The sequence below is a fragment of the Heterocephalus glaber genome, unplaced genomic scaffold, assembly GCF_053883595.1.
Source record: "Heterocephalus glaber isolate CG9 unplaced genomic scaffold, H.glaber_assembly_v1.0 deba00000470, whole genome shotgun sequence".
NCBI lineage: Eukaryota > Metazoa > Chordata > Mammalia > Rodentia > Bathyergidae > Heterocephalus > Heterocephalus glaber.
The window spans coordinates 6962599-6984847 of NW_028258145.1; the positions used below are offsets into that span (position 1 = coordinate 6962599).

A 22249-nucleotide genomic window follows, 5' to 3' on the forward strand; every position below is an offset into this window, starting at 1 on the left:
TGTGAACAATTTTTTTTATGTCATCTGCACTCTCTCCTGTTTCTTCATTGCCTCAAATTAGTGTTATGTTATTCTTTGCTGCATTGTGTAGCAGCTGCTGCATTGATTTCTCATGTTCCCTTACAATTTTACAGCAATTTTTTTTCCTGGTCACTAATTGCAATCTTATCTTCTATGTCTGAAATTCTATTCTCACATTGGCTCATTCTTCTGCATAGACTTTCAATGGAGTTTTTAATCTCCTGGAAATCTGTTTGCATCTGTTTTTTGAATTCCATTTGTTTCCTATCTTGGGATTCCATCATGTTCCTCGGCTCCTCTCTAGATTTATTAATTATGTCTTACACTATGGGCACAATCACTGCTGTTATCTGAGAAATTATTTCTGATTTCATTTTTTCCAGATCCTCTTTTGTTTCCAGTTCAGGGAGTCCAGGTGGTTGATTATCAGAGTGTTCCATCTCGTTTCCCTTTGGGGTTGCTGTATGTGATCTGGAAGTCTGGTTTTGAGGCTTGTTTACATGTCTTCTCATTTCCATGGGGTGGGAGATGCTCACCTCCTCTGCACTTGGAGCAGTGGTATGTTGGCCCGGAAGCCTCCTCCTTTGCTTTGGGAGTGGTGGCATGTTGATCTGGAAGCCTTTTCCTCTCTATCCTTATAAACTTGATCATAAGACAAAGGCTGTTTTTATGATATCAGTAATAACTCTTTGAAATACAGACAAAACCATTCTATTTTCTGCTCAAAATTAAGCAATCATCAAATATTACCCATACCATATCCTTATCTTAAATTGCTTGTGAATGATTTAAAATCCTGCAGCAAAGGGGACAAGGCACGGCAGACACACTGGCTTTGATTTCTCCTTGGGGGATCTGAGAGGAGGTAATGGCACAGCTGCCTGTGCCATGAGCCCTCCTTCCCTCTGCTCTCTGACAGTGGTGACCAGGAGCACCCCTAGAGCAGCGATCTCACACTGCACATAGAGTGTCCCCAACAGCTTCCCGAGCTGTGACAAAGATGCCATTCTGTACATGTTGGGCCAATCTTTTCAGGAAAATGTAAACTTAACTTTTTCCAACTTACCCATGGAAATAGACATAGTAGATGAGAAAATTACAAGAAAAAGAAAAGGAATCTTATGCATGGGAAACAGCATTGGAAGACCTCCCTCCCATTTGGTGGCTGTCATGGGTCCCCGGGTTTGGGCTGCCCCCTCCTCTGGGGGTGCAGGCAGCAGCTCACAGGAAGAGCTGCTCCCATTGCTGGAAATGCCCCAATTTCCTGGGCCTGTGGCTGCTCCTTTGGGTGGGACCTGCCCTGTCAAAGCTTCCTGTATGACTCGTGCTTTGGTCACAGGCTCTGGTTTCCCCATTTCCCAGTTTAGAAATGGTGTCCAGGCAAGGGCTCAGACTCTCTGTGTCCTCCATGCTGGTGACAGAAGGAAGACGCTGAGGTGTTCCAGTGACCAGTGAGGACCATGCTCCTTTGGGGATTGGTGTTTCTTTGGCTTGTGGCCAGAGAGAGGATCACAAGCTTGAATGAGGCAGGTAGGATTCTTGCTTCTTGCTTTCACACTCAGGTTGGTGGTAAGGCCCCAAACTGACAGATGATCTGACAGATATGCAGTGTGACATATTTACACACAGCACTTCCTTCCTATGGTTAGCAGGGCAGTAGGGGGAGACTGGTAGCTTGAACACCTTTCAGGTAACACTCAGCATGGATGGAACCCAGCCCATGTTGCCAGGTGTCTGTGGGGCTATGAAAGAGGACCTTGGAACAGCTCAGGAAGCCAGGGTCCCGGCGATGCTGCAACCTCCTGGGAGGGAGTTGGAACATAAGCTTACCTTCTCTACACAATGGACTTAGTAAGGAAGACAGACACACATGCAGCTTCATCTTTTACACACAATGCTACTTGTGCATATGAATATGATCTCCATCTTCTGATGTGTTTCTGTGTTGCTTTTTTATTGTGGTTGTCAGGCTGTTCCACAAAAAAACTCCTTTGGACATATTCCCCAGGAAAGGAAGAGGAATTTGTCTTATTTTGTGATTTCCCAGAGCCATGGAGAAACCATTTCTCCCACAAAAGTCCACACAGTCCAACACCGAGCCCTGGATCCCTGCCCTGCAGTGGTAGTGAGGACCTCACTGATGTCCAGTGGTACCGACAGCGTGGGGACCAGGGTCCAGTGGAGGAGATTGCTGGTGGCCACCTTCACATGGCTCAGAACAAGAACACACTTCGCTTCAGTGCCCCAGAGATGACAGAGGCTGGCACATACATCTGTAAACCCAGGATCAGGTCTGTCCCAGATGCATGTCTATCTGCAAGCAATCCCCAGTGCTCTATGATCTTGGGAAATACCTATGTTCACAGGACCCTTTACTCTTCTAGGAGTGCCCAGGATGGGGCTTGCTGTGCCAAGATAGTCCTGGAGGTGAGGCCACAGACAGCAGCACCTTGCAGCACCTCTGCACCCCATAAGCAATACCTGATTCTTGGGACTGTTGGCTCCATTCACTGTCCCCGTCTCAGCTGCCAAGGGGATGCACACAGGCCAGAGGTGACCTGGTACCAGGTAAGAATGAAGTATCTGAAATTCATGCAAGGGTGCTATTCTTCATGGCAACATCTCCGAAGGTGCTTTGTGGAAATGTGAGTTTGAGGCTCTGATATCAGAGCCACCCAGAGGCTGGCCCTGGGCCTGTGTGGGGACCTGATGTTCTGGATGAGTCTTGCCCCAAGGTGTTAGGGTTATTAGAGTCACCCTTCTGATCAATGCCAAGAAATTTTCCAATATTCATGTATATTTGTGACACATAGGATGAGATGTGCATAGGATTAAGCTTGCAGGTGTGGGCTACTGCAGAAGCACAGGGGAGCTCATATCACTGCTGCCAGAAGCCGGGCATCGCCAAGGGTCAGGGTACCCTAAGAAGACGTCTTCAAGAGACTGGAGCCAGGTATGGTGGAGCACACCTGTTATTCCAGCACTCAAGAGGCTGAGGCTGGAGGATCGCTGAGAGTTTGAGGCTAGCCTAAGCTACATAGTGAGACCCTGACTCACAAAAACCAAAACCAAAAAGAAAAAGACAGAAAGATAGAAAGACATAGAAAGGAAGGAAGGAAGGAAGCAAGCAAGCAAGCAAGCAAGAAAGAAAGAAAGAAAGAAAAAGTAAAAGCACCTTTGCCAGCAGAGAATCTGGGAATAGATTCTAAGTGTCCTCCACAATCCCCATAACTGAAGTCCAATCTTTTGCCTTAAACAATCATGCAAAATTTTGAATTTGACTTTATAATGTGCATGTTTGGTAATATAAAAATATTATCTTGAATTTCCACTGATGGTAGTCAAACATGTGGGCCACATGTCTTGTGGTTTTGTGCACCCTGAAACTCAGCAGAGAGAGACTACTGGGCACAGTACATGGCTTAAGACATCAGCTCACTTGGTTCTTTGCTTTGGTTTTTGGGGACAATGTCTCACTATGTAGTTCATGCTGGTCTTGAACTCACTTTGTAGCCCAGGCTGGCCTCAAACTCAGTGATTCTTCTGCCTCAGCCTCCTGAGTGCTAGAATTACAGACATGTGCCTGCTCTCTGGCTGGCTCACTTGGTTCTTGTGACTCTGTGCTGAGAGATGGACAGATGTGATCATACTTGTTGCAGAATAGAGAGCAAATGATGTGGCATCTAGCCTGACATTTGTGTTTTAAAATGAGACAACGAATGATCACCACAGTAGAATTCCAATTTTAGCAAACACAATAATGTCGTAACTTCAAAAAAGGTGGTTAGTGAGAAATGCTAATAGTTTTTTGTGATGTTTTCAGTTCTCTTGGAAAGAATAAAATTTCCCTTGGTTTAAAGAACCTGCACTCTGTGATGTCAGCTGTCTTACTGTCCCTGTGGGTTATTCTTGAGACAGCAAAGAGCCTCTGCCCCAGGGATTTCAGAGAAAGATGTGCGTGCATGCATGGTCCAGGACATGCACTGGGCTGACTGCTCTTTGCACCTGTGGTTGAGCTCAAGCCACAGAGCAGCCCAGCTCTCTGCATTACACTCTCAGAGCTAAACCCTGGGGCATGGGAAAGTCCGGGGAGACCTTCTCACACTTCTCTGGGGCTTTGCCAGTGAAGGTCACCATGCATTGCATGGTGCACGGGCAGCCATCCTAAAAGAGGTGAGTGACGGCAGCTGTTGAGTGTACTTTCTTTTTCTTAATTTTTAAAAAGTGTTCTGTGTTTCTTATTAGTTCACATTGGTCGTACAGTGTAATGCATTTTGCTATGGTACATTTGTAGATAGCACATTGGAATAGTTCCCCCTCGGTTCCTCACCCTGGTCTCACTCCTACTCCACATGGTTTTGGGATGGGGCGGTTCCATATATGCAATTATTCTGATCATATTCACTCTTCCTGTTGTACCTTCTGACACAGATTTGGGCAGGTCCTGGTTCAGGTTATGTTTTATAAAGTGCACATCTGTGTGCACATGCAAACACATGCACACACGTGCTGCACACAGTGAGTAGGCAGTCACAGACCTCAGGGCAGTGGCACGGCACTGGCTGTAATGACATCAGGCAAAGCGTGGCAGGCTTGGTGCTGAACCCCAGTGCACAGGGGTGGGGTCAAACCCTGCATCCTGCTCTGAGCAGACACAGAGTGCACATCCAGCTGCATTGGCAGAGGGGAGGGACTGTGAATGGGAGGACACGCTGGACAGGGACACGTGGCAGATATACACAGCATCCTATTGAAGCCTAAATAAGTTTCACAGACACGAGCACTTAGGCTTGGAGATTATTTTATGAAAAAAACCCCACAAAATGTCATAACAAAATAATGAGAGAATGACAATAGTTAATACACTGTGTGTCATCTTTGAAGTAGTTACTCAGAGACAAAAAAGATTTTCTCTTACAAAGAAGGTACATAATACCACAAAACTTTCTTTTCAATGAACTAAGAGAAACTAGTAGTATAAATGCAGAGGATTAGTATATATATTAAAATATTTTGATACAGAGGAATAGGTAATTTATTTTCAACCACTTTATTTTAGTGTTTTATTTTTATTATTTTTAATGAGCAAATCACAATTGTCTACATCACTCCTTCCTCCCCACTCCTCCACCTCTTGTGACTACCAGTCTACTCTTGCTGCTATGAGTTTGACTGTTTTAGACTCCACATAGGAGTGAGATCATGCAGTATTTGTCTTTCTGTGCCTAGCTTGTTTCACTTAAGCATGTTGCCTTCCAGGTCTGTCCATGTGGTCACAAATGGCAGAATGTCCTTCTTGATGTGGCTGAATAGTATTCTGTTGTGTTTAAACACACATTTATTCACACTTTCACCTGCTTAGGGACCCTTAGGGTAATTCCATATGTTGGCTCTTGGAGTAATGTTGCAATAAATAGGAAGTGTAAACAACCCCTTGACATTGGTCACTTTGGATTTATACCCACAAGTAGATTGCTTCAGCACGTGGTACTTCCACTGTTAGCTTTTATTAGAACCCTCCATAGTATTTTCCATAAAAATGGTTGCAACAATGTTTCAGAATTTCCTTTTCCCTAACTCCTCATCAACACTTGTTATCTCTTGTGTGTTTTATAGAAAGCACTCTAATAGATGTGAGGTAATACTTCCTTTGGACTTAATTTGCACATCCCTGATGATTAGCAATTCCGAGCATTTTTTATATACCTGTGGATCATTGGTGTGTCTTCTGCTAAGAAATGTCTGTGCAGGTCCTCTGCCCATTTTTCAATCCAGTTATTTGTCTTCTTGCTTTTGCATTGTTAGTATTCCTTATGGATTTCAGATATTAATCTCTTATCAGATGCATGGTTTGCAAATATCTCCTCTCATTCTGTGAGTTGTCTCTTCATTTTGTTAATTGTTTCTTTCACCTGCAGAAGCTTTTCAATTTGATACAATCCCATCATTTATTTTTATTCTTCTTTCCTGTGATTTGGGGGTCTTAGCCATAAAAAAAGTGCAGATATTGTAGTAGAGGCTTTCTTTGGTTTTTCTTGCATTTTTACAACAATGTGTAAAATTTTAATCCACTTTGAGATTATTTTTGGGTATGGTGTGAGGTAAGCATCCAATTTCATTCCTTAGCACGTGGCTAAGTGTTTTCCCAACATCATTCATTTAAGAGACTGCCTTTCCCCCATCGTGGGCATTGGCATCTTCATCTGAAATCAGTTGATCCTAAATGTGTGGCCTTACTTGTGCACTTCCTAATCCTGTTCCACTGGCTGAGGAATCAGTTTTCATGCCAGCATTGCTGCTTTGATGACCATCACTGAATGATACAGTGTGAAATCAGGGGGTGTGATGCTTCCAGCTTTGTTCCTTTTATTTGAGATTGTTCTGGATATTTGAGGTCTCTTGTGCGTCCATATGAATTTAAAGATTATTTTTTCCTCTATTACTGTAAAAAATAACATTAGAAATTTGATCTCTCTCTCTCTCTCTTTCTCTCTCTCACACACACACACACACACACGCACACACACACACACCCACACGAGGTCTAACCATGTCCCCTATAAGACCTCCCTTACTAACAATGCCACATGTAAACTGAAAGTGAAGAAATGCAAAAAGATATTCCATTCAAATGCAGACCATAAGAGGTCAGCTATCTTTCCATCAGAAAGAAATAGACTTTGATCTTAGTTGTTTTTTAATCCATTAAGCCAATCTGTCTTTTTTATTTTCTGTAGATAAGTGCTTGCTACTGAAATTTTTACAATTCTTTTTGTGCTAGTTTTAGAGGTCATTTTTCTCTTTCTACCTTTCTTGCTGTCTTTCTCTGTGTTTTGTTGGTTTTCAGTGGTTGTATGCTTTGAATCTTTTTTTATATTTTGTATAATTACCATGATTTCTTGTTTTGTGATTACTATAAGTCTTACATAAAAGTCTTATCCTTTTAACAAACTATTTTAAGCGAATGACAACTTAACTTTAACTGCATACAAAAGCTACTTTCCCTCCCTCCTATCTTTTATGACTTTGATATCAAAATTTATATAGTTTTGTAATTTGTACCTCTTAATTTATTGTAATTATGGCTATTTTTAATAGTTTTGTTTTTATCCTAAAATTGTTTTACATAACACTATTATAGGATTTAAGTAACATGAGTAACACTATGTATTACTTGTACCATTGATTTATTTTATTTTCATATTTTTCTATTATCAGACTTTCATTTCAACTTAAAGAATTCCCTTCAGTAGTTGTTATAAAGTAGCTCGGTGGCGATAACCTCTCTTAGCTTTATCTGTAAAAGTTATTTTTCTCTCATTTCTGAAGGGCAGATTTTCTAGGGAAAATATTCTTGTTTGGCAGATTTTTTTCTTTAGTACTTCAAATTTGTCATCTTTTCTTTACTCTTTCTCGTTCTTCTCCTTGTTGCTCTTCTGCTGGATAATTTCAAGCTCCCCAATCTGATTCATTTTTCTGCATGATCAAGTCTGCTGTTATTTCTACTGGATTTTTTTCAGTTGTACTTATATTCTTTATCTCTAGGATTTCAATTTGTCCAGCAAAGTTGTTTCCATTTTTTCAGCGTTCTAATTTTGCTCATGAATTATTTTCAAAACATCACTGATTTTTAACTGTATTTTCTTATAATTCCCTGAACTTCTTAAAGAGGATTTTTGTGAATTCTTTGTCAGTAATTACATAGCTTTCCATTTCCTCAGGGTCCATCAGTGGAGCTTTATCAGGTCCTTTTGGTCATATTTCTGTACTGTTCATATTTGTGAGTCTTTGCATTAGGGGGTACACATTTGAGGAAATGGCCACTGCTTCTAGCGTATGTAAATGTTCGTTGGTGGTGACCAATCTTTACATTGAGTCTAAACTGGGATTGTGGATAGGCTAGCTGGTAGCAACCCCAGATTTCTTATTCATTTTTCATCACTAAGGCACAACACTGGACATCTGCAAATTAAAGAAGATGTTTTCTTTTTCTCATATTTGTAGAGGTTTCAATCTATAGTCTTCTTGCTCCAAGCCAGGACAGCACAGATAGAAGGGTATTGTGGAGGAAAAGCTGTTTACCTCATGGCAGCCAGGAAAAAAAGAGAAGAAAAGGAGGAACTGGGATGGAATGAACCCTTCCAGATCACCATCCCTGGGATCTGCCTCTTCTGACCAGGCCACACCTCCCAACACCAAGCCACCCCCATAATCCAATCACCTTCCACAAGCCCCTGCCTCTGAGCATGTGAGGCTTTGGGGAGAATTCCAGATAAAAACCATGACATGGGGGCTGAGGATTTAGGTCAGCGGTACCACGCTTGTCTCTCAAGTGCAAGATCCTGAGTTTGATTCCTTGCACAAAAAAAACAAAAACAAAATCCCATAACACCAGAAAAATAGATCTTGGGATTAGTCTCTCCAGCAGGGCTGGCCACTGCCTGTGCACTGCTGGCTGTGCTCTGTGGCTTGGTGAGGCCACCAGCTGGACCCAGTAGTCAGGCAAAGCTGCTGGCTGGGCTTATGATTGTCTCTGATGAATCAGGCCTCCAGTCTGTCTCCCCTGGCTAGAAGAGACCTGTAGTTGGACAAGGCTGTGTGCTGGGCCCCCAGGCTAGGCCAAGGCTTGGGCTGCTGCTCAGAGTGGCAGGGCAGAGGCTGGGTTGCCAGAAGTGTGTAGACTTGGGCTTGTTTCGGCCTGGGCTAGCCTTAAGCAGATCTGGGGTCACGTGTCATGGGTTAGGCAAGGCCAGATGTTTCCTCCATTGAAATTTGCCAAAATATACTTGCTTCTAAGCCCAGACCAATTTCAGTGATGGCACTGGACCCTGGCAAGGCCACTGTGCTTGAAGAGTCTTAACCTTTTGATGGGTGAGCTTTCAGAATGTAAGGAAATTATCTGTTACTTAGTCTAACAACATTTTTTCTGTATTTTCCTAATTTCTAGAAATATAATTAAAAAATAGCCTTGAAATAAACAGACCTCTAAAATAAATAATTACACGCACTAAGGCAGCATTTTTAAAATCATCTTCAGCTAAATAAATTTTTGAAACAATGCAAAATTATAACAAAGTTCAGTGGGTGCATCTCCTCTGAAATGGTTTGAGACACCAAGATATGGGCTTTGGTGACAACCTTGTGTCCTCTGGTTGCAGGCCTTGTGCCCTGAATAACATTTCCAGTGGTGGTTTAAGACAGTCTCACTTACACACCAAGCTCACTTGTCACAGTGCCAATATGGCTGTGAGGTCACTGCTGGGCCCTGTGTCCCAAGGAGGTTTTGCACATAGCTCAGACACACCTCCTCTCTTGTCCTTTTGGCAAAATTCTCATCATAACTGACTTTGGTCTCCCAGTAACTCATGCTCTGTGAGCCCCACATCATGACTGAGACCACTACATCCAAAGGTTAGTTTCTAGATAGAGAGGAAGTAAAGGCAATTTAGATTTTACATGTTTGAAAAGTATTTCTGGAGTTGATATATCGGCCCATCAGATTGTTCTCATGGTGACCATTTCCCATAATCCTGGACAACTTCCTTCACCTGTTCAATACAATAATCTACTTGCTGATTCATCAGTGCTAAAATCAGAAGAACTACTGTCTTCCTTGTTACCGATGGATTATTGATATATCCTGCAATTGTTCCAGATTTTGGGTAGTTCCATTATATGATTGAATCATTCCAAGTTGGCAGGCAGGCCTTTTCACAAAAAGTGCAATCAAGCAATTGTATGAGCACTCTCTTGGTCTTGGCACAGAGTTTCTAGCCCATATTCATTATTTCACTTTATTCCAGTTAAATTCTCATTTGTTTTTGTCAACTCATTGTTGTATACATCAAGAAATTGGAATTCTGATTTTAAAATCCAACATATTATCTATCATTCCCAGATTTGTGAAGCTCATAAATGAGATAAACATGCACATGTGATCATTCAGACCCCTACTAAAAATACTGAATCAGTAAGTATCTTAGGGATCTTAGTTGCTGACTCAGGCAAGACTTCTAGCTACAGATGGTCCATTAACTCACTACTTAGGGGCCGTGCTGCTCAATCAACTCAAGACATGCCCAAAAGTCTTATAATGCATCCCAAAAGTATCTTGGTTAACAGGGAAATCATGAAAGTATTTCCCAAATTTCATGCTATACTGAAGATGTAATGTGCCTGCCATATTCCTCTGAGCCTGTGGTCTCACCGCCATTCAGTTACAGAGGAAAATGAGATGATTTTGGTGTGATTCCTTTTAGTGAATGAAAGTTGTCTGATATTAACAATCATTTCCTTTTCCAAGTGTTCATGAATCATCTGCTTACTAATTCACACAAGTCTTTGGCTAGGGATCGACATCTGGCCAATCATCAATAATTTAATATATCATTTCTCACCAAAAGATAAATATTAGTTCAGCATTTATGTGTAAGTATAATGCTGTCAGGTAATTTGAGCAAAAGACTGTTGCTGCACTTGGCAAAAAAAAAAAAGAAAAAAAATGTAAGCAACAGAAACAAAAAAAATAAAGGCCACGTTCAGTGAATGAGGAACAGCTCAGTATTAGGGTCAGACTGGAAATTAAGTCTGTGAATTGTTCATGTAATGTGACTATTGGAACCCTGTGGGTTCGTTTGACCTTTATAAGTCTGAGACTTCACCCATAGCATGGGAACAGAATGGTGGTGGCAGATGCTAGTGATATTTTCATGGAACAAAAGAAAAGACTACATGTTTAGATGATGGGGTGTTAAAGAGCTCATTATAATATTTTGAGTCTTTCCACCTCAAAATATATTTTGAGTATTTACCAAGTTGGAGAAAGGAGAAGTTGATTTAATTAGAGGTTGCAAAGAGGTGATGCTTACAGATCAGGACACAGTGAGTCTATGATATTTCAAACATTGAAACAGACATAAAAACATAAAATCCATCGTATAGAATGGGGCTGAAGGATTTTGAAGCCAAAATCCTGGAATCCCCCCCCCCCACACACACAGGGTGGTAGAACCCCAGGTGGGAATTCCAATGTGTTACCTACTTTCAGGGAGTATCACTCCCAAGGAATTTTTCTGTGGTCATGGTGCTCCCCAGTGCTGTTCTGCCTGGTAAGTAGTAGAGCTTCATGACACTATAGTATAAAATTAAAATAACTACTCCAGTAAAGGGTAGTAAGAGGAACTTTGCTATTCTTCTTGATTGACACATGCCATGAAAAGTCTTTTGTAATGTCTTCAGGTTTTTATTTATTTACTTATTTTTGCGCACTTAGTTACTTTCTTCTTGCTGAGACACAATATCTGACATCCACAAGTTAAAGGAAGAGAGTTTTACTTTAGCTTACAGTTTGTAGAGGTTTCAGTCCATAGTCAGCTGTCTTCAAGGCAGAGTAGCATGGCCGAGGGGACTTGCAGAGGAGAAACAGTCCATGGCAGGGCAAACAGGAAGCAGAGAAGGGTCAAGGGAGGAGGAGAAAGATAGACTCTTCTAAGCCACATATGACATGACTGCTTCATGTCAAGACAGAGCTCTTAGAGCAAAATAGAGCTCCCTGAGCATCTACCTGAGCCTCTATCTTTCCTCCTAGAATCATCTGTGGTTGCATTATTTGATGAGTTTCCTATCATCGTTGGCGTAAACCCCTTTTTCCTAATTTCTTTTCTTCACATTATCTTTGAGTTCTATCTCATAAAGTCTTAATGATACACACTAAGCCATACTTACCCCTTCAGTGATTAAAACCTGAGGCTACATCACCTTGCACATCCTGCCCAGTGGCTCAGCTGAGGTCCTGTGGCATCTCTCCTGTGACAACTTACCCCTCACCCCACACTAATTCTGTGTTTTGTCATTATTGTGCTCTCTATATGTTTATCTCTGAATCTATCCTGAATTCTTAACTTTGGTTCTAAAGTATTCTCAATCTTTGAGATCACCTGGTAAATATCTTTCTTGTCTGTCTTGCCCTTGTTTTTCTTTCTGCTTATAGCTGTCTTCGCTGACCAGTCTGACCCTTCTCTATCACTTTTTGGTCCTTACTGCAAAAGGCTCCTTGGGCCATAGGAATTGCACCAGACACTTGGACTGGGGGAATCCCAGCTTCTACCAGTTGGCAGGCAAAGAAGGGATATTCCTCAACTAGACATGAAACAGAAAACTTTTGGTTGATTCTCAGTTCTCTCACTGGCTTTCACTTGAATTCTAGAATCTTCTTCTTTTCTCATTTACAAAATGAAGGAAATAGAATCTGTGCAAATCAAGTCAGAGAAGCCTTTGGAAAAATCTTATGTGATAATGCATGAGAAAGAATTTTGTTATCTCTAAAGAGATAACAGAATCTTATCTGGTAGTATTTTTGTTGTTTATCTCTTTTCTTGCAACTGCTAGTTATAAGAACTATACTGCTGGGACTCTGGGTTGGAAACATGAAGGCCAAAGTGCCATGTAAACTTTATTATACCGGAGGTCAGAGTTGACACATTGGCCCATCTGATCACAGTGATAATCACTTGTTCCTGCGGCCCTACTGTGTCCTTGCCCTTGTTGACATAATGTGGCCACCTCTGCTTAAATTTCCGTGAGTTTCCATACTTAGCTGTCATTCATTTTTTTAAATGTCTGATCATCTGACCCTCCTGCTTGAAAATCTTTCTTCTCCTTGTACATTCATTTATTCATGCAACATTCACAAGGAGCTCACAATTCTGTCCCACCTACCATGTACTAGGTAGACAAAGACTGAGCATGTCTACCTCCAAAGTCCATCAGTGCTTTTACCTTGGCCTTGTCTTCATGTATGAGGTGTGATCAGAAAACAGAATGTTTAAATTTTTTTACAAAATTTTATTACGATAAGACACATTTCCATTATGTTCTCTCAAAATACTCCTGCTTACTTTGAACACTTATCATTCTTGCCACTTTCTGCAGCAGTTCTGGAAGTCCTCTGTCATGAGTATCTTTAGTTGCACTGTCCTTGTAGCTGCCTCCATGTCCTGAATTGACTCAAAACATTTTTCTTTCATGGTTATTTTTACTTTGGGGAAGAGTCAGAAGTGGCACAGTGTCAGATCCAGGGAAAAGGTGGATCCTTATGTCATGTTTTTACTAGCCTGCCTTTTCCTTGGATGGCACTCAGCAACAGCATTCACTATATTTTTTATCACACCTTGTAAGGAAACTCATGAAAGAGGACTTCAAGAACTGCTGCAGAAAGTGGCAAGAACAATGAGATGAGTGTGTTCCAAGTGAGGGAAAGCATTGTGAGAGGCATTAATGGCAATGTGTCTTTTACTGTAATAATTTTTTAAAAATTAAACATTCACATATTTTGATTCCCCTCTTGTACATCCTTTGCCTCAGATGCTCCTAAAATGACCCTCACCTTCCCCTGACTCCCACACATCCTTCAAGGCTCTGCCTAGACCCCAGGAGCACCCTGCTCCATGGAAGCTGAGGCCCTGCCTGGCCTCTTGACTTCCCAGAGCTTGAAGTTGGGCTGCATACCCTCTGGGAGGAGGCTGTGTTTATTCCTCAGTGTGTCCAGGAACAGCTGGATGTCCAGGCACCAAGGCTGTCTTCAGCAACTCCAGAGAAGGATGTTCCCCGCATCATACACACAGCATTGGTGGCTTGTGTGCTGGCCTGGGAACCAGAAGTGGTTGATTCTGTGGGAGCACAGTTGACCTCCCCGCACAGTGCCACCTCTGGCTCTGGCCTGGAGCCTGAGCTATAGCCTGCCTGGGAACAGGGGGAGAAGCTATTACTGGTCAAGGAGGGCTAGGGCTCCTCTAGGAAAGGAAAGGGTGGTGGGACAGGGACAGGAAGTGAGAGAGGGCAGAGGGAAGGAATTCAAGACTCATCCTGAGGGGACAAGGGAGTCACTGATGGATCCTAAGTTAGGCAGAGGCGAATGATGACTGCATTTCAGTTCTTACTTGACTTACTTTGGGTCCAGTAAGAGTTAAATCATTGCTTCTCAACTTTCAGTCATTGTTTTTAATATTTGTATGCACTTGCTTCTTTACTTAATATCTTTAATCTAAAATTAATTCTCTTACTAGAGTTATATTTTTTATAGAAGAACCAATATATTACCCTATTTACAGAAAATCTATAGCATTTTCCTGAAACACACACACACACACACACACACACACATTTTTAAATATTTATTTAAGTATCATTCCTTAGAACACTCTCAAGGCCTGAGTCACAAAATGAGAAATAGGTGGTGAAGAGCTCTTCAGGAGCTGACTGGGGCCTGGCTCCTTCCCTTTTTTTCTTTTTTCTTTCTTTTTTTTTTTTTACACACAGTACACCATGCATTGCATTACAAAAATGGCTTCTGTTTCATGTGAGAATTGTACAGTATAGTGTGGGTACAGGGTCTCTTCATAGCTTGGGTTATGCCCTTATCTGAAAACAGCCCGCCCCCTTCCTGGTTCAGATGAGTGATGTTTTTCCATCAGGGTCATTAGTGTGAGGTGAATAAAAATTTTCTGCTTCAGGAAATATGTTTGACTTGCTTGTCTTTTGGATCAGAATGGAAGAGTCCTCTCTGAGGAAAAGAGCAACTCGATCTTATTGGATGACATTTACGACTACCACCAGGGCATGTACGTGTGTGACTATGCTCTGTCCTCAAACTCAAGTTCCTGGACAGCCAGAGCCGTGGTTCAAGTGAGAACCATCGGTAAGTGAGACATGTGCCACAAGCTCCAAGACTTGAACTCTCACTGCCCAAACAAAATGATCTTCCTCTGGCTTAGTCATTTTTTCCTCTTGGGGGTAAAAGAGGCAGCCATGCAGTTGTAATCACGAAAGCCTCCGATGAGGCTAACATCAAACCAGATCCCACCCCCAGGGAGGCTCAGTTAAACCCGGGGTGCCTGTTGGTCATCCCAAGTTGAGCTGTCCACTCATTTCTTCCTAGTTTACCTTTGCAAAGAATTTAAAGATATATTAAATATCTCACACACAGATAAGTGACACCCAAGTACCCATCACGACTTTAGAATGTGTTAACATTTTCCTACATACTCAAAATCTTGGTTTTTTTTTGTTTGTTTTTTTAGAGAAACAAAGCATTGAAGTTACAGTTTGGGGGTCTGTGCCCCCACTGCTGTCGGACTTTCCTGCCATAGAGTGATCACATATTCTTTACACTGGTGCTTTCACACTTTTTCCAAATATATGCCCATCCATTAATGTAAGAGAACATTGCTCTGTATTATGAAATGTGGTTTGTGTGACAAAAGGTAGCACTATATTAAGATAATGTTTTGTCAATTTATACCATATTAACAAGGAATTTCATTATTCTCAAGTAAGATAATACTTAGTCTTATTGGATTTTTTGATTGGCATCAAGTAGCTTCCCTTCTTTCCTTTTTTTCCTTTTTTCTCTCTCCCTCCTTTCTTCCCTTCCTCCTCTCCTCCCCATCTTCCTCTCTTCCTTTCCTTTCCTTCCCTTTCCCCCCTTCCTTTCTCTTTTCTTTCTTTCTTTTTTTCTTTCTTTCTTTCTCTTCCTTCCTTCCTTTCTTCCTTCCTTTCTCTTTCTTTCTTTCTTTCTTTCTTTCTTTCTTTCTTTCTTTCTTTCTTTCTTTCTTTCTTTCTTTCTTTCTCTCTTCTTTCTTTCTTTTTTCTTTCTTTCTTCTTTCTTTCCCCCAATTTATACTTCCTTGACTAATGATGAAATGAAATGTCTTGTCCAATCTTTATTGCCCTACTGAGTTTCTTCTTTAGTGGCTTGTCTAATTTTGCCCCACCTTTTTCCTTTGGTTTTTATTACTAGACCTACAAACATAAGTACCAAAAAATTATAAAATATAATTAAGCAACATGTGATTAATGTAAGCATGGCCTATGAGGTCAAAAGATAACAAGGGGTATCACTCAAGCTTTGTATCCAAGAGCTTCAGAGTGGTGAGCTTGGCTCTTAGTAAGATCATTCAGCAGCTTTGCCTCCCTTTCCTGCAAGACACAAGCTACACAGAACACATGAAGACTATTCAAACTGCTGTCTACTCCTGACACTTGCTCCTTCTGCCACTTCTGGTCCCAGCCATTTCATTTGTATTTGATTGTTCCTTAGAAGAGAAATACAAATGCTAATGCCATGCTTGTATCATTTCCTCCTCCAATCATGGAAATCACCAATCATGTCAGTTCCTCAGTTCTCCACTCAGAATGGATTTCTCCCCTCCCTCTGCCATGTCTGCTGCATCTGTTTCAGACAAGCCTGCTCTGCTACCAATCCTGTCTCCCTCATTTACTCACTAATTCTAACATTCTTTTGTTCCCACACAAATATTTTCTGAGCTTCTACTACATGTCGGGCTTGGAGGTAAGGATTTGAGAATGGGTTCCCGGACACTTTTGCTGGTCTCTGAGATCTTCTCATTTTGTGGGATAGACAGACTGGAAGCAGATCACAATACCGTGTGGCAAGAGAAAGGGGAGCAGAGGCCTGTGAGAGGCACTGGACCCAAACCCAGTGAACCAGCTCTCAGGAGGACTTTTGCAATTAGGACAAATGAGCTGAGGAAAGGTAGGGGAGGTGCCATTGCAGGCCTTGCTGAGGTCCAGGAGACACCAGAGAGTGGGCACAACATAGGAAGATAAGGGTCAGCTGTTCTAGTGAGCATAGGATTTTATCCAAGGATCAGTGAGGGGTGTCAGCAGAAGAGTGTTGTACACAGACTTACTCAAGATGGGACACTGTTTACTGGGCAGAAAGTGAATTCTGAGACCAAGGATCAAGGTGGGGAGGAGAGTTAGGAGGTTGCAGTGGTCAAGTAAGTAGGCACCTGCTGATGGAGACCCCAATAAGAGGGAGTAGCAGGGATGGAGAGAAGTGGACAGACTCCAGAAATAATGAGGAAGTGTGTTGTAAATGATGTGGAGACTGGGAATGGGGAAGAGGGAACAGGAGGGCCAGAATGAGTCAGGCATTGAGTTGGGCAAGTACGTGGATTTTCTGTAATCTATTGATGTTGGCACAAGAGGGAACAGTAGGCTGGGCTCAGGTTCCTCAAAGATTCCCAGGGTGGCTCTGTGAATAGACACAGCAGGGCCAATGAACAGTGGCTGTGCCAATATCACATGAGGATGGATTTGATGTAGAAGATAAGAAAAAGAGAGATAAGTTGGTAGATGGTGACAGTAATGAATAAGCCTGAAAAGAGTGCAGAAGAAAGCCTGAGGAGCAAGTTAGGTATTGGCTTGAATGAACTTCAGTTATCCATATCATGAGGACAAGTGGTGTTTCGCTAAACCCATCTGAAGACCCCTGGGCTGAAGATGTGAGTATGGGAATTGTTACCTTCATGTGATATATATAAAGCCAAGTAGCTGGAGGAGACCTCTGAAGTAGTACAGAGAGGTGCCTAGAACTGATCCCTGGAGAATTTTCACCACTTGGTGGTGTGGCAAAGACCCCAAAGGAGATGGAATGGGAGTCTGTAGACACCCATGGGCAAGTGGTATCATGAGAGGGAGGAGGAAGAGGAAGTGAAATTGAAGGTGTAACAGAGAGGCAGATTTGGGAGCCAAGACCTTGCGTAGAGAAGAGGCCCGGAGCGGGCCTGTGCCACCCAGGGAGAGCTGGGGACAGCTGGAGAGAGGACTGATGTTCAGACAGGCACAGAGGGAGAGGACCTGAAGGGACACAGAGAGGAAGATGGAGGCTGAAGTGCAGCAGAAGAGGACAGGGGCAGAGCCAGAGCAGAAAGTTGGAGCAGGTGTGGCCAACCATGCAATGGTGCCAAGTGGTGCCCAGTGGATCTCAGGGCCCCAGTGTCCCTGATGACTCTGATTAAAGCAGTTCCAGTGGAAATATGGGGAAGCAATCAGACTCCAGGGAGGTGAGTGGATGGAGGAAGTGAGTGCATAAAAGTCTTTCATGCAGTTGGTTGAGAAGGGAAGGAAAATGCATGAGGCTGGATATAAGGTGAGAATTCCTTCATATTTTAAAGATAGGAAGTGAGACTCAATGGATAAATGTTCATGCCCATGAAATGAGACATAAATTACAGCTAAAGATACATGAGAGAGGTGGTGGAAATGAGGAAGGAGGTCAGTGAGGAGTATGACCAGGTGACGTCAAGAGCAGAGACCACGGCTCTCCCTGTGCCTGGAAATAGGATGCCTTCAAGAGGAAGCTTGAAGCCATAGGCACATTTGAAAGTTTGTGGCAGGAAGTGGAAGGGTATTTATCACATGGGTTTTCCCTCCAGTTGGGATACTCAGCCAGATGGCACCAAAAAGAAATGTTGCCGTAGAAAGTGAAGATAGAGCCTCTGGTTGACAATGGGTGAGCAGGACTGGTGAGAAGCAAGTGCCCAGGCCCACAGGACACAGGTTCATCAGTGATGCTTTGCCAGAGCTGACAGTTGGGTACCCTTGTCATTCCAGCAGCCAGACTGGGATTTTCATGAAAACCTGAATTCCTAGACTTACATGGATAGAGTTTGAAGAGGGAGCATTGAACATTTAGATCAAAGTATTGATCATCTTCAGCAAGCAGCTTTTCAGATTTCTCAATGCAAATAATGATCTTTATTTTTCTCTTTTAGTGGCTGATACTAAGTTCAAACCAGACATTGTGTATCCTATCAAGGAGATCCTGGAAGTAGAACTTGGTAAGCTGGGTCAAGTTGTCACCCTGAACTCCTGTCCTTCCAGGAGCTGGTCTAAGTGTGATATAAGGAAAAGTGAGTTGGCCTTTAAGTCAAACAGAATTGTCTGTGGTTCAGCTCTGACTAGCTTTGGGGTCTCAAAGAGCTACTTATTCCTCCTCACCCCCAGCCTTTACGTTTGTCCATGGGCATCACAAGACTGACTAGAGTGTTGCTTTGATGGGACAATCAACATATGATCAGTGGCTAGTGCATTCAACACGATCAGTAGTTTGGACTCTTCCAAGGAAGACTTGCTTGTATTTATTGGTTATGTCAATACATTTGCCAACTTGAGGAGCTTTAGCCCCATGAATGTGATGTTTGGTCTGGTCTTTAAAGGAACTACAGTGGAACATTACAACCTCCACTCAAATTCCAAAATAGTGTCCTCTCAGGTAGAGGGGAAATTGACTCCCTTTGTGGGCTCCTTTCATTTGTCAAGTTCACTAGCATTTATGTCTTTCCTTATAGCAAAATAAGAATGGATGTATTTAACATCAAATGATTTTTCTTTTTAATAAATTGTGAGTGCTTTTAAATACTAACGTGAGATTTATTATTGTAGAAGAAAATTTAGAAACAAGTATTATGCTACAAATTTCCCCAGATGATGGAACTAGCAATGCTAATACAGCAAACATCTGAAGAATGGGAGGCAGTAATGATTTGGTCCATTTGCTCATTTTTTTGATTGGGTCATTTTTTGGGAGAGGAAGGGTGTTAAATTCAGCTATAAAGAATGAAATTGTGTCATTTGCAGGAAAATGAACGAATCTTCAGACAATAATATTGAGACAAACCAGACATAGAAAGCTTAACATGGTATGCTTTCTCTTACATGAGAAACCTAAAATATAAATAAAGAGAAAAATAAAGGAACGATGGTAGTTAAGAAGGAGGCAAACTTTTGGAGATAAGGAAGGGAGACCAGGGAAAGAGGGGAAAGCTGAGAGTGGGAGAAAGTTGGAAAATGATTAAGACATACACCAATCCTCCAAAATGAATGTAACTATTGCATATCCTAAGCATATACGAATAAAGAATAAAACTATAGAAAAAATGGGAGGAAGGAAGAAAAAAATCAATTCAAATATGTAGTCAAGTTCCATATGGTATCAGTGAATTTAAAACAAGTTCGAGGTGCAGAGATTAGTCCTCAAAGGGTGCCCGGAGCCATTGGGTGGTTGGGATAATTTGAGGCAGAGCATATCTGGGTGTCCCTTGTGGAGAAGAGTCAAGGGAGGGCAGTCTGACAACATGCCTGGGGTGCCCTGATCATAAGAACAGCTGAGCGTCTACATGATTTCTTCATTACATGCTACAGTAACTTTGCGGTTTCATTTGACACGCAAACATTGATTAGTGAAATGTTCCCTATTGATGCACCTTGTATTTCCACAGTGGTGGTGAAGACCTGGCTCACCCAAAATGCCCCACTTCCCTGGTGTCCGCCTCAGCCACATTGGGACCCTTAGGATACATTCATGCTGTTCTTCATGCTAACAACATACAGTCACATGTCTGAGACACAGACTTGCCCACAAGAGACAAATACACCAGGGCTCTGGGTTTGTGAGTGAGGTCTGTCAGTGTTTGGTTATTTCTGGTGCATGTGTCTCACCTGCAGACCTGGCCATGTAGGAATCTGTCTCTAGCTACACCTTCCTCCCTAGTCTGAAACTACGTATTCTCATGTGGTTCCTTCCTGTCTTCTCTGACCTCTTCATTTTCAGGAAAACCTTTAACTCTTCACTGCACAGTGCGATTTGGCTTCCAGAGGGACTTTAATCCTGTGATAAGGTGGTACATCAAAGACACTGACTGGGAATGGGAATTGCCAATATTTCAGGAAAAAAGGTAAGAAAAAAAATTAAGGAACTTTGGTCTTGGCAACAAAGACTAGATGTTTTCACCTTTAGAAATCATCAAAATATACATAGAGTTGATTATATTTAATGAGCTAGGCACCAGCACCAGCCAGTGGTGAGAATAAAAACACAGAATTGCAATGTATATGTTAATATTAAGTCTGGGGGCCATAGGGTTTCTGGTGACAGAGCTATCTCAGCTCTTGTTAAATGCACTCTGATATTCCCAAGGTGAAATCATCTCAGAACATGTCACTAAGCCATGAATCACTGTGTGAAAGCATTCTTTTGTTTTTGTTTGGGTTTGGTTGCTTTTGGTGCAGAGGATCGAATCCAGAACCATCCAGGGTGCTAAGCTCTACCACCGAGCTGCACTCCTTCCTGAAAGTGGTTTTAAAGCCTGATTTGGAGCAACAGTTTGAAGTGGATGCTTTAAAAATCTAGCTAACCAGGCTGGGTGTAGTGGTGCACATCTTTAATTGCAGCACTCAGAAGGCTGAGACAGGAGCATCACTGCAAGTTTGAGGCCAGCTTGGGCTACATAGTGAGCTCCAGGCCAGGCTGAACTACACAGCCAGATTCTGTCTCAAAAAAAAAGAAAAGAAAGAAAAGAAAACAAAAAGAAAGAAAGGAAGAAAAGAAGGAAGAAAGGAAGGAAAGAAGGAAGGAAGGAAGGAATGAAGGAAGGAAGGAAGGAATCAAGTCGCCCAGCATATAGATATTCTGACTCAAGCTGCTTGGCAGAAGCAGCATGTCCAACTAGTGGAGGGGAGAGGATCTCGCCCCATTCCCTGGTTTCAGCAGTGCCCTGCATTCCGTGTGTCGGGGGTTCCAGGGACCCAGACTTGCAGAACCATGAGAAGTTTGGAAAGTTTCTGGGGGAAGCATCACCCTAATATAGAGTCTGAAGAAAACAGAACAATAGTAGCAGCCACTTAAGCTGGTGGAGGGAACTGAGCAGTGGGCTGTCTGTCTTGAAATAGGTGGGAGCTCTTCTATGAGAAAGTAGACTTAGCTTATTGCTGTCTGTAGCATAAAACCCACTTCAGTGGATGGAGTTTACTGGGGGGAGAGCTTATCCAGTGGAAAGGGGGGAGCTCTAGGCATTCAGAGCCATCTGAGCCCCACAGCTCATCACCTGTTCTCTGAAGGGACAGGCTTGGATCCATTGGGGTCATCTGCAAAGTCACTACAGGACGCATACCTGCATTTATGACCCATGGTCTGATTCAAAGTAGGGGTCTGTGCAGTAAATAAACGCCTTCGAAGTTTTAAAACACTTCAGTGGACATGTGAAATATCATTTTGAAAAGTATGCATCATCACAAAAAAGTTAAGAAAAGGTTTTGATAAGGATAACATTTAGCAAGGATTTCTGCAATCTGGGAAGTCACTGGGTCCCATCTGTAGGGGAAGTTGCCTGAGAGTCAAGGAGGCAGGGCATGTGAAGCGGGCTCCTTCAGTCCATCTCCAGCCTGCAGATAACAGTCTCCACTCTGCAGGGTCCCTGTGATGAGTGGCTACAGTAGGGGTGACATGCTTGTCCCCCCATGGCAGGTAGGAAGCATGCTGGGAATAAGAGCTGGTGCTTAGGCTGCTAGCAGCACAGCCTGCAACATCACCCACATAAGCAGTGTCTCTTGGGGGCAGAATGGTGGGAGGCAATTTTAGACAATT

The 22249-nt window shown here is 42.4% G+C and overlaps 1 protein-coding gene across 1 annotated transcript in view; it reads left to right on the plus strand.

The window, feature by feature from the left end:
• Positions 1-1339: 1339 nt before the first annotated feature.
• Il18rap (interleukin 18 receptor accessory protein) overlaps positions 1340-22249 on the plus strand; it is a 29497-nt gene continuing 8587 nt past the window's right edge. The window contains exons 1-6 of the mRNA XM_013072097.3: positions 1340-1551; positions 1991-2312; positions 2406-2589; positions 14566-14716; positions 18600-18665; positions 20438-20561. Of these exons, the coding sequence (XP_012927551.2) occupies positions 1482-1551; positions 1991-2312; positions 2406-2589; positions 14566-14716; positions 18600-18665; positions 20438-20561 (917 nt within the window). The 5' untranslated portion in view covers positions 1340-1481. The remainder of the gene's footprint in view (positions 1552-1990; positions 2313-2405; positions 2590-14565; positions 14717-18599; positions 18666-20437; positions 20562-22249) is intronic.